The 16,531-nt window shown below is 46.0% G+C and overlaps 1 protein-coding gene across 4 annotated transcripts in view; it reads right to left on the bottom strand.

Annotated features, from left to right (window-relative positions):
- Window positions 1-16,531, bottom strand: part of STK35 (serine/threonine kinase 35) — a 111,410-nt gene that overhangs the window by 83,146 nt on the left and 11,733 nt on the right. For all 4 annotated transcript variants that reach the window (XR_010154303.1, XM_063803240.1, XM_016937321.4 and 1 more), the window contains exon 3: window positions 12,303-13,052. Coding sequence is in view for 3 of the 4 variants with exons in the window: in XM_063803240.1 (XP_063659310.1) it covers window positions 12,340-13,052 (713 nt within the window). In the remaining variant the exon portion in view is untranslated. The remainder of the gene's footprint in view (window positions 1-12,302; window positions 13,053-16,531) is intronic.

Genomic DNA, 16,531 nt, shown 5'->3' with positions numbered 1-16,531 from the left:
TCATTTACACACAACTGAAACTGTACCTATGGTACTCTCATATGACATGTCTCTCAAACTCAGTGCCTCAAGGGTGAGGACCATGTCTGCTGTTTTCACCCATGTGTTATTAACAGAGGCACCCACTACAGTGCCCAACACACAGTTGATCAAAAAATTAACGGGCCCCCTTGAGCATGCATGTTTTCCTTTTTATTGGTGGGGGAGGGGGAAACACATGAGCCTGCACACATTCCAAGATGCTAATTCTCGCTCTGCCATCAGCGTGCCCGAGAACTGGCATGAAAGGGCAGCAGGAACCAACGCCCGTGTGGTACCTGCTGCATGCCTGGCAGGCCTATGCCAGCTTTTCATTCACGTTCTATGTAATCCCCACGGCAATCCCTCCAGGTGTTAGCAACCCCCCTTTACGAAGGCAGACTCGGAGGCTCAGAGAGATGCCCAGGGTTTACATGGACTGAGGATGGGAATTCTCATCTCCACAGCCCAAACCTGGCTCACAGCGGGTGCTCGATACATGTCTGTGGAACAGAAAAACGAAGTTTGCTAGTCACGATTCAAAGTCATGTTTAAGATTCCACTTAGAGGCCTGGTGCAGTGGCTCAAGCCTGTAATCCCAGCACTTTGGGAGGCCGAGGTGGGTGGATCACGAGGTCAGGAGATTGAGACCATCCTGGCCAACATGGTGAAACCCTGTCTCTAATAAAAATATGAAAATTAGCTGGGCGTGGTGGCATGCACCTATAATCCCAGCTACTCGGGAGGCTGAGGCAGGAGAATCGCGTGAAGCCAGTGAGCCGAGATTGTGTCATTGCACTCCAGCCTGGCAACAGAGCAAGACTCCACCTCAAAAAAAAAACCCCACGAAGATTCCACTTAGAGACCTAAGTTCCACCTGTGCCTCGGGGGGGCTTCCCTGTTTCCTATGCCCTGTTGCTTCTCAATTTCTCCTTCCTCTAGGGGTGACCTCCCTACCATTCAGACTTCACAGGAATCCTGTGGTTGCCCTGACAGCACTCCCCTGAGATCACCTTGAGACATTCATCATTATTATGGCTCAGAAGTCCACTTCCCCAGGGAAGCCCACGGTGAAGTTAAATTGTTTCCTCCTACTCCCAGGAGCAAGAGGCCACAGGGCTTCACCCTATCCTGAAGACAAATGCACTGAGAGAGAGCCTGAGCGGGAGTCAGTTGTCCCAGGGTCCCAGAACCACATCCGCCATGGAACTAGGAACACGCCAGGACAGAAGGAACGGGGGAAAGGGAAAACAGTGGTCCTTCAGGTACCTTGGTTCTGTGGAGGAGTGACTTGTCCAAGTCACAGTGCTAGGTAATTATACAATTACTTACGGAATTATAGAAGCCAGGACCTTACAGGCCCTCCCGATTCTCACACCTAGCTCCAAGCTTTTTGAAGGTAAAAGGGTAAAAGGTGAGGGCAATGGTCTGCATGTTTAAAAGATGGCAGGGTGGCTGACTGCACATTTGCCCTCTTTTGCCAGAGCAGTTCTGAAGCTTTTGTGTTCATCAGCCATCACCTGGAGAGCTGACACAATACCACTCCCCAGTTTCCGACTCAGTAGGTTTGAGGGGCAGCCAGAAATACGTGTTTCTAACAAGTTCCCAGGTGATGCTGCTGGTCTGGGAACCACATCCTGAGAACCACTGGTGCTAGGGTTTCTCACTGACACTGTGTGTTGGGGGGCGGGATCAAGTGAGGAGGAGCAGAGAGGAGACAAGGGGTTGAAGATATCTTCACCAACACTCCTTACTCATGACACCCTCTGTTCCTGCTGCAGATAAAATAAAAGCAATCTTTTAACCATGGTTAAAACTTCACCCAGGTTCATATAATTAGGCTGAAGACTCACATCTGGATCTCTCTATGGCAATGATCCCAACTCAGTTCTAAGAGCAGGAGCGAGTCTGGCATTATCACGACAGCTGTTGTCCTGCTTACAGGACTCCAGAGCAGCAGGAAGGAGCTATGTGCTCTCTGAAGGCTTTTCCTGCTACACCTGTTGGTACCCTGGCCCCTAAGATGCTCAGGTCAGAAAAGGGAGGAGGACCTCTGGACCATGTCAGTGGTGTCATCTGGATTTCAGTTTAGGCACTTGGCCTAAACTCCAAAATATTTTTAAACGTTAAAGTTAGCCTGTTTGTCTGGGGTGTGGTATAATCACTTATTTCTGCTGTTCTATGCAAACCAAGGGTTCCTTCCAAATATCATCAGATCCAAGATGCAATCTGGTTACTAACAACAGAGTCTTTACTTGTGACTTCTAGTTCTCTTTATGTCTGGTACAAGGCCGGGCTGTGCTGGTAATGCCCATACAACCTGCCAAGACCTGACAACACTATACTCCCAACTCCATGCCTTAGATTTGCCCTAGGCATGCCTAGCTTTCTGAGAGGGCTTGTCTTAAGCACATCCAAAAAAAGTAGAAAAAAAAAAACCAAAGGGGTGCTGTACATGGTGAAGGGTTTTCTTTCCCCACAAAGATGGAAGTATATGCAGAATGAGTCAACTGGTTCACATCATCTTTGTGATTTTCCCATTAAAATAGATAATCAATACTAAAACCCAACACGATATAACAAAGCCAACCTGCCTCCCGTTACAGCTACACTACCATGCCTCTGAGTTCAGGGGAAAAAGAAATAAAGGTGACCATTCATAAGGCGACTTCCCCAAGCCCCACATCAAGATGCTTTTTGCAGCCTGGAAAAATGGAAGCATTTTCATCTTCCTCACTATGGCCTATGGAGTGCCTGGGTGGCCCTAATCCATTCCTCCCATGTCCCTAGACATCACTTTCTTTAATAAAGAAACAAAATATAGAGTTCTGACCTGTGTACGATGCAAACTGAGTTATAGCTTTCCCCTGGCACCTGTAACTGAAAGTGAAATTTCTTCAAAGTTGGGAAATTCATTGCAGTGTTTTATGGTATTGATTTATTTTAAACTTGGTTGGCAGTTTTAAGGCCTGCCATGCCTCTGAATCCTAGAAACGCTGGAGGAGATCTCCATTTCCTCTGATTTTGTAATATCACAGCGGACTCACTAGTGGAAATGAAAAGAGGGGCTGGGAGCACGAATGCGGCTGCCCTAATCAAGACAGAGCCTTGGGCACTCTCCCTAGGTCCTGGGTCCACAGTGTATCTCCAGTTGGGAATTTCACTACCTGAACAGTAGTACCCTTTCCTCCTGTAGCTGAGAATACTGTAATGAAACCAAACCTGAGTATGTACCCTGAGATGTGGCTCCTGCGCATCCCACCTGGCTTACAAGGTACCCCTAAAACCTACCTTCAAGAACCAGCCTGGAATACCACCTCCTCCACTCTTTCCTGTCTTCCTGTATCTCTACTGAGCCATCTATAACCCATTACCACCAAGTGTCCATATCTCATCTGCATTATTAAACTAAGTTCCTAGGAGACCATATTGGGGTCTAAACAATCAATGCCTCCACTGGGCAAGTGCCTACCATATGCCAGAATCTGACTTGGCTCCAGAATCTTTCGACACAGGGCTATGGGCAGCCACATCAATCGGAGTAAGCATGAGTGACGGAATCCCTTGCTTAAGTCAGGATTCAGTGAGTGAGCTGGAAGATGTGTCAGAAAGAAACAGAGCAACCACTGCCATTCTGCTGGGTCCTCATCAACTTTAAAATCCCTGGGTTCACTCAGAATGGGCTTCTGCCAGGGCACCAGGACCACAGACACGTATGATGCCTTTGGCTCTTATTGGAGCCCTTTCCTTGCAGCTGGTGCCAGACGCTGGCCTAATGACAGCGTTCCCTCAGTGCTGGGTGCTTTCCCAGCTGCCGGTGGGTGGAGGTGTGCTTTAGATCTGCTACTTTCCAACCTTTTGGCAATTCTGACCTGGCTGCATATGTGGCTCCTGCCTTCTCTGCTGCCAGACCTTGGTTATACGGGCACCTCACACTATCCCAGCCTTGCCTCCTCTGCCAATGTTTGGGGCAGTCATTGTAACACAGGAGGAATCCACATGCAGGCTGACCTCACCCGAAGGGATGGCTGGTGGCCCTGCCACAGTGTGCCTGTGCTGAGACCAGTGTCAGACTGTGAAGGACACCCATGGCAGCCCTGGCTGCTTTACTGTATGGTACTACTGGAGGGGAACCCACCATCTGCCTCAGAATAGAAATTCATTAAAAGTGGCTTTAAGAGGCTGTAGAATGCAGAACGGAGCAGTAGAGTTTCCAGACAGATACATCTTGTCTCAAATCCTGGCTCTCAAAACCTTAGGAAAGTGATTTTCTGCTTCCTTATGTGCAGAAAAGAGGGCACATAACAGAATAGCTAAGCAGATGATGTATGATAATGATACATATAAAGTGCTTAATTCAGGGCTCGGAATAAAAAGGCAGGGTCTCTGCCCTGCACAAGTCAAGGGGTCCCTCAGAGCAGGTTTTGATAACCAGTAGCGGTTGGTGGGAGTGTCTTTGCGTCTCTAGGGTAAGAGGAAATGGGAGTTGGAAGCACCCCTGAACCATCAGGCAGCTTTGCTCACAGCTGGACGATTACAAGAGCCACTCTGATTTGCCCAAAGGGATGCTATCTAGGTTAGGTGGAACCAAGGATGCCACTGAGGAAGAACATGTGAGCAGCAACTGGGCCTTGACGTCAACAGCCCCGGGCCAGGCCTGTCCCCTCATGGATGCTTTCAAGTCCTGCAGAGCTGCAAGGGACAGATTATCCCTGGGGGGCCATCGGCCCCATTACATAACTGACAGCTCAGCTTCCTGCTGTTGATGCGGCAGAAACAATCAAGAGATGGCAACAGCAGGTCACTGGGGAGCTTGTGGGGACTTACAAAAAAAATAAAATACCAGCCTTCCCCACCTGGGGAGGAAAACTCCTCAGAAAACACCAGCAGAGAGATGAGGCCCCAAGGGACATGTCTCTTTGTATACAGGTATCTAGCGCCACTAGGGTCTTCACAGTTGAAGACTGAGCTTCAATTTCCTGCGAGAAAAGAGAACCAAACACTCTGACTCGTCACTCATAACCCCCACCTCTTGTGAAGCTGTTTAGTGCTAGTGAGATGGGTTGTGGCAAAGCTGTGACCCCTACTATATGGGCAGGGACTCAAAGAACCTCAGGGGTTCTGGATCTGCCTGGATTAAAGAATTGATCATCATCAAGAGACACCACCTCGACCCCATGATCTCTCTGCTCTTAATAACACCTCCATTCTTACCCACTTCGGGGTACAGCTTAGCGTTTCCCTTTTACCATCCTCCCTTTGGGAAATTCAAGGCTCCACCAAAGACTAAGTAGGGATCAGCTTCTGGGGTGCAAAACCAAACCACTGACTTCGACCCCTTGGCAGTTACACCTTCCCATGAAGGAAGAACCTTCCTTGCTTCTACTTTCCTTTGGGCTACCTGGCTGCTTATCACCATATTCTGGACCTTTGCAGAGTAGGAGAGGAACTAGCTCCTCTTGAAGCCCTACTAAGTGTTCCATACCGCACATCTCATAATGCTCTGGGCTTTGTGGGCAGGAAATTCTATCTACTTTGATGCCCCGTTATTTGTTGAATTCAATTAGAAAAACATTTTAAATTTAAAGATGATTCAATGAGGCAATAAACCAAACTGGTTAAAGCCATGGACTGACTCCTGGGTTCAAGGCTAGGCTTTACCCCTTCTTAGCTCTGTGACCTTCAGGAATTTACTTGAAAACAAGTAAATGAATTATTAGTCATAAAGCACTCAGCCCAGGGACGACCATGAATCATTGCCGTTTTGGTCATCTTTGGCGCTGCTGCCCTTCTTCACAGCCTAACCCCTCAGGCTGCCACACTCCTCAGCCAGGCACCAGGTACAGGCAAGGGAGGGCAGTCCTGTAAGGCAGGAGCTAGTTCCTGGCCATCCTGAGAGCTGGCCCAGGAAGTCATAGAGTGGACCTATTTAGTACTGGCGGTCCCAACTTCTCACCTAAAACCATTTTAAAATTTACCCTACAGAGACTGCTTTGAATACTTTGCTGTTTAAAACAAACCATGTTAATTACGCATTTCTTTTCCATTTTTTAGTATCACTGCTGATTAAGTTGATAGCTATAGCGTAACAACACAGTTGCGTGTAATTCCAGCCCAAAGCAAAAAATTGGTCATTGAATTGGGCTTCTATGGCTTCAACAGGCAATATACTCTTGCCTGTCAGATAAGCTGAAAGGGCTTGTGAATTCCTGTCTTTGATTAGGGTTGTACTAGGGTTAGATCTTGCAAAATAGAAGTAAAATCTGAAGCGCAGGTCAACGGGCCAACGCAGGTCACCCAGTACGTTAGCTGAGAGCCACATCTTTGGACCCCAGGCCAGGGATAAATGCATCAACTATTACTTCAACAGAAATTGGGCCTGATTTCCTTCTCTGATGTTAGGCAGCTACCAAGATCTCATATAGAACTAGAAATACTTTCTGTGACCCCTCAGGTCACACCAACATCTGATTTCCTTCAGCAGGCCTTAGCTGCCCACTCCAAAAAGACGTCATTCGAGGGCTTTGGCTTCAAAAGGCCCTAGTAACGGAGGTTTGTATATCAGACAGCAGACTTGGCCATGAATGCAGATTCCCTCATCCCACAACACTCTCCCTGGTAACACGTGGGTGGAGGCACCTGGAACATCAGTTTGGCTGGCTTCCTGCATGGGATAAAAGGCTGTGGCTAGCTGGTAGGAGCCATTAGGAATTATTAAACATCTTTCAAAAGCGACAAATAAGAAAGAGATCAGACCCATCACTGAATGGTCTTTAAAAATAGATATACTTTTCTGGAACAAGTGATTGGACAGCGTGGGCCTTGACTACAGCTTTGTTTCAAAAGAAAAGCTATTTGGCAATCCCCAAAAGTGAGGCTACCAAACACCACTGTCTTCAGAGGGAAATGGAAGCCAATACTTCTACCTAGGCCAAAGTATGGATCTAAACCATGCTACTGTGTTACAATTAATTCAGACTGTTTACACAGGGCACTTTCACAACCTCTTGTGATTCCCCCAACAACCTCAATAAGATATATAGGATCAGCTCCATTTTATAGATAATAAAACTGAGGCCCTGATAAGCGGAATAATTTGCCTAAGGCCACACAGTCAGGAAAACGCAGAAATGAGACTCCATCCCTGCATTGTTACTAGACACCACTTCTTTCAGGGGAATCCCAGGTTTCCAACCCAAAATGCATTTCCTTTTATTTTTGCAAAAAAACTGAAACTAGTTAGTCCTGACTTAAATGCGACTCTGAAATCTACAATCCTAAAACAGTGAGGTGTTTTTTCATCTTGGTGGTATAGGGGTCAAGTGTGTTTACTTATGCAACTAGAGTTTTTTTGTTTTTTTGAGACAAAGTCCCTCTCTGGCGCCCAGGCTGGAGTGCAGTGGTGTGATCCTGGCTCACTGCAACCTCTGCCTCTCTGGTTCAAGCAATTCTCCTGCCTCAGTCTCCCAAGTACTGGGCCTATGGCATGTGCCACCACACCTGGCTAATTTTTGTATTTTTAGTAGAGACCAGGTTTCACCATGTTGCCCAGGCTGGTCTCAAACTCGTGAGCTCAAACAATCTGCCCCTACTCGGCTTCCCAAAGTGCTGGGATTACAAGGCATGAGCTACCACGCCCAGCCTATTTTAATTTTTAATAGTACAAACATCCACAGATATAACCCAAAACAAAAGCTCTTTGGAGTCCGTAAATTCAAAAATGTAAAGAGGCTTTCAGACGAAATACTTTGACAACTACTGGTCTATTCTTTCACTGTCTCCAATTCCTCTCCTCTTCCCCTCTCAAATCCACCCTAGTTCCAGGTTTCCCCATTACTCCACCAAAATTGTTCATGAGTACTGATGCTTTCCCACTTACTAAATCCAATGATCAAGTCCTCTCAATCAACTAGCAGATGATGCCACAGCTGGCTCCCTCCTCCTCTTGATGTCTTTTCCCCTCTCTCTGGCTCCTTTCTTTCTTCCCATCCTCAATGTTGCACCGCCTGGAGCTCAGTCCTCTGACCTCCTCTTGTCTATACCCACTCCAGTACTGTGGCAAATCTCTAAATCTGTATCTCTAGGCTGGACCCCTCCCTTGAACTCCAGACTCATCCAACTGCCTACTCTACATCTGTAGTTGGATTCTAAATAGGCATGCCAAACTTTCAGATAACTAAAACCTAACTTTCTCCTGCCAACCCTATTCCCCCAATGTCTTCCCCATCTTATTTAATGGCAGCTCTATTCTTCCCATCACTTAGGCTGACACCTTGAAGTGATGATTAATTCCTTTCTCTCACACCTCACATATGATCCAGCCGGAAATCCTGCTGGCTCTGACTTCAAAAAAATACCCAAAATCCAATAATCACTTCTCTGTTACATTGTTTCAAGCCATCGTCATCTCTCACCTGGATTATTGCAACAGCCTCCCATCTTATCCCGTTATTTCAAGATGCAAAGTGATCCTTTCAAAAGAGCAGATATCACACAGCTGAAAACGTCCCCATGGCTTTCCATCTCATCCAAAAACACAAGCCAAAATCTCTAGAGGCTTACGAGGCCTACTTGGCTCCTAGTTATCTATCTCTTCCTATACACTCCTTGCTCACTCTGGCCAACTTTCAGGACCTTCACAGTGGCCATTACTTCTGTCTGAGATGCTCTTTCCCCAGAAATCCTTGGGACTCACTCCCTCAACTCCTTCTAACATTCGCTCAAAGGTCACCGTCTCTGGGAGACCCACTCTGATATCTTCCATTTAAAAGTACATCCCCACCCCTCCCCACCACCCAAGCTTCAGATCTCCCCTACCCTGCTCTACTCCTCCCATCCTACCCTCTCACCGCACCCAGCACCGAGCACTTTCTTGTACATTACCTATGGGTACTGTCTTCCCAACAGAACGAATGTTAAGCTCCATACTGCAAAAACTTGTCTGTTTTGTTCACTGATGTATTATCTGTGTCTAAAATGGTACTTGGAAAGAGTTTCCAAAGAACATGTTGAATGAATAAATGAAATTAGCTTATCCATCTACAAAACTTGGCAGGGGAAAGGGAGGTCAGACTCAATGTTCTTCCCAAGTCAAGCCTCAGATTCTCTGACCAGCCAGATACGGCTCATCTACAGAAGCTGATTTGAAGTTTCTGGCAACACAGGGTTTGGCTCTGGTCACAGACCTGGGCCCAGGCCCACAATTCTAAGTGCCCACCTAAGACAGGGGAGGATAGGCTATGGTCAAATTGGCACCACCAGTACTGTAAAGATTAGCTGTAAGAGCCACAAAATGAATTAACAAAACAGCCTGGGACACTCACCAGTAACCATATTCCTAATCTTTTCCCCTCTTCTCAAGGTCGCCTATTTCTCCTACATGAAAGAATCACTCCAATTTAGCCAAAACTGCCCTGCAAAACAGCACAAATCTCAAGTGTGGATATCCACATGGAAGCCCTGATCTCAATTAGTTATGACAACCCCATAATCGTAACCTAAATTCAGGTCCCTCTTCCAATGACAACCTTCCTATGCCAGAGCAAATCTGAATTTTAAGAGGTCTTTCAAAAGCAGAAAGCATGAGATGGAAATGCGAAGTGACAGCACAAAATACATCTAAAACACTGTCTAGCCAACCCTTTTGGTTTCTAATATAGCACTACCCTAAACCTAGCTTTGGGGACTGCTGTTCTCCTACCCACGGGTGGTAGGCCCAATTGGTCCAGCACCTGGAATACATGTTTGTGGAATGAAAGAATTAAACCTAAGTGACTCATTCAAGAAATACATTCACTGAGAACACTACACATGAAACCAAGCTCAACTTGGTATGAGCCAGCCCCACCTAGAAACCAGAGGATAATGAAGGGAAAGGGAGGGAACCCACCCAAGTGATGGAAAGCTCTGTGCCTTATGGCTCCTGAGGCTCCTTGTGACCACCAGGAGGATCAGCACTAGCTCCATCACCTCATCAAGACTTCAGCACAATGTAAGAGCAGCTTACTTCTAGCTCACCATATTAAGGGAAAAGGGGGTGGGGGATGCTTGAATAAGATATACCCATCCTTAACTTAGTAGGATCTGGGGTAAATTACTTAATCCCTTGCAGGGTTGTAAAGGTGAAACAAAATGGTTCATGTGAAACTACCTAGCATATATGCTGGTCAATTTTTCATCTTATTTCTCTTACACACACATCAAACTTCAGTCCAACTAAACTATTCTGCTGTTCCTATAAATACCTTTGGGTTTTCCAGTTCAATTTCTGTCTACACTGTTCCCTGTCCTCTCTAATTTCCACGTGCCTACTTCCTCGTTAACCCAAATTGGTCTAGTCTCTCAAATGTGCCAGGCTCCCCCTGGTTTCAGGTCCTTCGCAGAGGTTGGTCTGTCTATCTGGGATGCTCCCTCACCCCCAATTCCCTCCTCTTGACTCTGTGCATCAACACCCAAAAGGTCAATTACCCTGAATACCTCTTCTCCTTAAACAGCTATAAAACAATTATGATTTGAAGAATTAGACCTAGTGACTCATTACAAAAATATCTTCATTGAAAATACTACACATGAAACCAAGTTCAACTTGGAGTTTCTCTCCCTAATTAAGATGCAGAATTCATGAAGATGGAGAAAGTCTCTGATTTGGCTTATCATGTCACCCGAGAGCCTAGCACATACAGTCATGGGTCGCTTAACAATGGGCTGCTTAACGATTTCTGAGAAATGAGTCATTAGGCGATTGTTGTGTAATGTCAAGAGTGTACTTACATAAACCTAGATGGTGTAGCCTACTACACACCTAGATGACATGTATGGCCTATCATTCCTGGACTACAATTCTGTACAGCATGTTACTGTACTGAATACTATAGGCAGTTGTAACACAATGGTAAGTTTTTGTGTATCTAAACACAGAAAAGGTAACACATGCACCATAATATGCACTATAACATTACAACAGCTACATCACTAGGTAATAGGAATTTTTCAGTTCCATTATAATCTAATGGGACCACCGTCATATAGGCCATTCCTTTTTGACCGATACGTTGTTCATGCGGAGCATGACTGTACTTGACAAAGGAAAACTCACAATAAATTTTTTTTTTTTTTGAGATGGAGTCTCGCTCTGTCGCCCAGGCTGGAGTGCAGTGGCGCAATCTCAGCTCACTGCAAGCTCTGCCTCCCGGGTTCACACCATTCTCCTGCCTCAGCCTCCCGAGTAGCTGGGACTACAAGTGCCCGCCACCACGCCTGGCTAATTTTTTTGTATTTTTAGTAAAGATGGGGTTTCACTGTGTTAGCCAGGATGGTCTTGATCTCCTGACCTCGTGATCCGCCCACCTCGGAATAAATTTTTAAATAAGCAAAGACTTCTACATAAATATTCACTAATACATTCTTTATAGTATCTAAAATGGAAAAAATCTGTTTTCTAAAGTAGAAGAATGGTTAAATTATGGTACATATAATGGGAATGTCATACAGTCCCTGAAAAGCCATACTTCTCAAGTATGACATGCAGGAATGCTCAGATTAGTAATGAGTAAAAAGAAAAAGACCTCGACCAACTAGGGCAAGATCTAAACTATGTGGAACTGGATGTGTGAGTAGGTGGGATACAATCAGATAGTGTTTATTCTCTGAAAACCCGTCTACCTCTTATGCACATTTTCTACAGTGAGCATTTATAATGATGAGAAAGAGCATTTCTAAAAAAAGGGAGACTCGGCTTAAACGCAACCTCCTCTGAGAAGACTTCTCTAGACTTTCCAACGTGTACTCAGATAATTGCACATTTCTCCCATCAAGATATGCGGGGGATCTTTGAAAAGAAGCACTTCGTTTCCTTCAACTTTGTATTCCCCCGCAAGTTCACAGGGCCCGTGCCAGGGTCCAGAATGAAGAACCCAGTCCAAGAAGTGGGCATACAGAAAAAAAAGAGAGGCTGGGCATGGTGGCTCACACCTGTAATCCCAGCACTTTGGGAGGCTGAGACCGGCAGATCGCTTGAGGGCAGAAGTTTGAGACCAGCCTAGCCAACATGGTGAAACTCCGTCTCTACTAAAAATACAAAAATTAGCCGGGCATGATGGCGGGTGCCTGTAATCCCAGCTACCCAGGTGGCTGAGGCACGAGAATCACTTGAACTTGGGAGGTGGAGGTTGCAGTGAGCTGAGATCCTGCCACTGCACCCGCTGCACCCCAGCCTGACCAACAGAGTGAGACCCTGTCTCAAAACAAAAAACAAAAAACAAAAAACAACAACAGAGAGCACTCACCTAGTTTAAAATCACCCAAAATGCTTAGCCCTGAATTTTAAGCAGCACATGTGACCTGGTCCATTCTGGTTTCAAGTTCAAAGGCATCAGGCCGGTCCTGTGGGTTAGCAGCTAACATATCTTTCAAGAGCTGCTTGATCCCCTCAGACATGGAAGTCCTGCGTTTTTGGGGGATGTGCAACTCCATCTTTGGGTTTTCTAGCAGCGCTTCACCAACAGGGACGATCTCAGTCCCCTGTTTAATGTAGGTCCCCAGGAGCTCCTTCTTGGTCTCAGAGTCAATAAAAGTGATTCTTTCTATCATTGCCCAGATGATAATGCCCAGGGCAAAGATGTCCGCCTTGGCTGTGTAGTGTCCCTCCCAGACTTCAGGAGCCATGTAGAAGTCCGAACCGCAGGCTGAGGACAGCCAGTACTTATTCACATTCACATTTTTGTTGTCTTGATTGCCCTCTTTGCCTCGGGGTGCCAGCCCAGCACAGACCTTGCTTAGTCCAAAGTCGGCCACTTTGAGGATGGGGGTGCCAGACCGCTCTGTGATGAGGATGTTGTCTGGCTTCAGGTCCCTGTGCACAATATGGTTTTTGTGCAGGAAGGCAATGGCGCTCGTCAGCTGTAGCATGAAACTTTTGTTGGTGGCTGGGTCTGGCCTCCGGGACAGGACATACTGATTCAGGTCTCCACCTTCACAGAACTCCATGACAAACCAGAGATAGCAGGGCTCCTCAGCATAACCCAGGATCCTTTCTCCTAAATCAAAGAAGACAGGAAGGAGCTTGAGTGAGATGGACACAGTCACACTTCTTTTTAACTAAAGGATGCAGTGTATTCAAGAGTGACACTGGTGACAAACAACTGCTCCAAGGGGACCTGCACAACTGGCACTGAGTGCCTAAGGTATGACACAGGCACCAGGGACTGGTGTCAGGTACCTGGGTTTGGAATGAGGCCCAGGTGGAAACTCGGGTTTACTGCCGTCTGGTTGACTGCGAAGCCTTTTTGTTTCATTATACTGTCTCCAAACAGGGAGTGCCATACCACCCACACTTCCCAAAGCTGCTGGGCAGATGGGACAAGGGAAAGCACGCAAGAAGGCTGTCACAGGTCTGTTGCTTCTAATATCATTGTTACTCCATGCTGAGCAAATGACCTTCCCTCTCTTTTTTCCTGACTTGTAGAAGGATTCTTGTTAATGCACCTAGAATGGCACTATAATTTCCTTTATTTCAGAGGCACACTCCTACAATTTCCTTGGTTTATTTCAGAGGCACAGTCCGATCCATCAATATTTTCTGCAAGCCCACCATATGCCTAGCACAAGTTAGGTACATAACATGCCTCCACCTCTATGAGGCTTAGTTTCAAGGAGATGACAGGTATCCACAGCAGCAACCATCAAAAGCTGTACATCGCCATCAGGCTCAACTCCTACAAACGGTGAAGCGGGGGCAGAAGTCGCCAGATCTGAATGTACATCTCCATCAGGGTCAACTCATATAAACAGTGAAGTGGGGGGCAGGAGTCGCCAGATCTGAATGTACATCTCCATCAGGGTCAACTCATATAAACAGTGAAGGGGGGGGGGCAGGAGTGGCCAGATCTGAAGGTGTCAGAGGGGGCAGGACTGAACTAACCCTGTAAAAGGCAGGCAGTAGATCAGTGGGGGAGCAGGAAGGTAATTCTAGGCTGAAAGATGGAATGGATGATGGAACACAGGGACAAAAAGACCAGAAAGGTGTAAATTGGAAGTCTGGTGGGAACAGTGGAGTCTAAAGTCGATGTACAAGACAGATTTAAATTGTGTGGGCTTGAAACTCTAGGAAAGCTGGTGACCAACCTCTCCAAGCAAATCTCAATGTTCTTTATAAAGCAACTGACAGTCCAGTGAATCTTTATGTGGATGTTATGTGATGACTACAACTGCTCCCAAAGCTAAGTGTAAGAAGGCAGATGTTTTATCTCACTGATGAGGAGAGGCTGGGCCTGCAAATGTGCTGGCTTGTTCTGGGTGGTCACAAGGTCATTTGTAACTGAGCCAGGACCTGAAGAGAAGTCCTCTCTCTGGCCCCAGTATGGAGTATGCATCCTACCAAAAATGACTGCACTTCCTCAGACAGCTTCCGGCAGAGGGTTCCTTTTACTAGTCATTTACTCTATTATAAAGAAAACCAGTGATCTGGGTGAGACTCTGCTAACCCAAACAGCCCTGAAATTACCAAGGCACACAGTCTACTAAAGCCAATGGTCTGAGAGTTCTGGGTTCAGCCAAGATGATGTGACATACAAAACAAAAGCTTTAGGTTTTTGATCACTCACTTCCCTTGTAATTATATAATTTATTTGCTTATATTACTCACAATCAAAGTAATACAGGTAGAACCAGTTTAGGGCAGATGTTTTTTGTTCTTTTCAAATCAGTTATTTCCCCTCTCATAATCCTCTATCTAGGTCATGGGCAGAGGCCCTCTATGTAAAAATACTGCACAATGAAGCATCAATCTGAAGCCCAAGTCAATCCAGATGCTAAAGACCCACAAAAAGGAGAGCAAGAAATGTGTACTACAGGTAGAACCAGAAAGGAAAAGATTAAAAAGCCATCCAATTCCTTTTGCAAAGGCCACATCAGAAAACACTGAAACTTCTGGTGGTGGAATAAAGGAAGAAGAATGATGGTTATTTTATATACAAAGTTAGTAACTATGGCAACCTAAGGAAAAAGAAAACAAGTCTGCAGAACAGACTATAATCTAAGTCCAGGTTATGAGAATCCAGGGAAAGAAAAAACGGTAAAAAAAGAACCCAAAGTTTGTGAGTGGTTGGGGGAGACTGGACCTTCGGACTGAGGAGCTGCTCTGAGGAAGGAGCTAGACTCAGGAGATGCTACAGGAGGGGCTGTTTGTTGAGAGGAAAATTCTGGACAGGAAGAAGTATTCTCAGAATCACACCCAGTAACAGTGGGTATGACAGAATGGAAAACTGGGAGTGCAGCTATTTGTCCCAGATACAAAAGTGTTATTATTTTTAGGAGTCAAGGTCTCACTCTGTCACCCAGGCTGGAGTGCAGCGGTGTGAGCACAGCTCACGGTAGCCTCCAACTCCTGTGCTCAAGTGGTCCTCCCGCCTTGGCTTCCCAACGTACTTCCAAAAGAAGCACTTTTGAGGCCGGGTGCAGTGGCCTCAAGAGTCCCAGCTTCTCAATAGCACCTGGCCTCAAAAGTACTTCTTTGCGCAGGAAAGGCCCCTGGACTTCTTTCCTGAGAAGCTGCGGCGTGTGCTTTCACACACCAACTCCTGGGAGAAAACAAACATGTCAGAATTCTAGTCCTTTACTCCAAGCGGACTGTCTAACGGGGTCTCAGCTACCTCACGACCAGATGGAAGGAGGGGACGTGGATGATGCCAGGCACTCGGAGGCACTTGGTGAAGTAACAGGAAAAACACAGACCAGGAAACAAAGAGTTTGGGTTTAGACCCCAACTCTGACCACTGCCTCACTGGGTGGATTCTTTGTTTCAAGGAAAACACAGGGAGACTGAGGTGTGATGAAAAGATGGCTAGAACCCTGGGCAAGTCCCTGAAACTCTCTGAGCCTCAGTCTTTTTGGTACCTCAGTCTTCACATCTATCAAATGAGAGAATGAAACTATACCACATGAGTACTGTGACTTAAGTCAGATATGAACTACATTTGGCAGAATGTAAGATCTTTTTGGGGAAATGAACCACTGACCATCACTAACATCATCATTCCCACTCAACCCCAACCAAATCCTTGGAAGTCACCGATTTCAATAATCCCAGTGCTGTAGGCCGTAAGAGTAAGTTTTTACATGTTAGGCAAAAGATGAAATTTAGATCTTAGAATGAAAGTGTATTATTCCATCTAAGACATCACACTTCTTAGGCTGTAACAGCTGAAACCCATGTTCTAGGTAGACCAGGCTATTCCTATTTGAAGTGATCTCTCTCCCTAGGCCTGCTGCCCCCACAATCTCTGCAGGTACAATTGAAATGTGCACCTTAAGGCTAGCTGCAACGCCAATCTATCTTATACTCACTTGATTTCCCAGTAACTTCCCTCTTCTGACCAGCCAAGGCCCTAGTTTCATATTTTTATTTTAGTTTTTATTAAATTATACCAGATATTCTGGTTAGCAATCTATGGCTTAACTCTTCTACTTAACCCTGAGAAATGCTGGCACATTCTGCAGATGTTTTGAGGTCGGGGGA

This window comes from Pan troglodytes, chromosome 21 (assembly GCF_028858775.2).
Source record: "Pan troglodytes isolate AG18354 chromosome 21, NHGRI_mPanTro3-v2.0_pri, whole genome shotgun sequence".
Classification (NCBI taxonomy): Eukaryota; Metazoa; Chordata; class Mammalia; order Primates; family Hominidae; genus Pan; species Pan troglodytes.
This window is presented reverse-complemented; position numbering and strand designations above follow the sequence as displayed.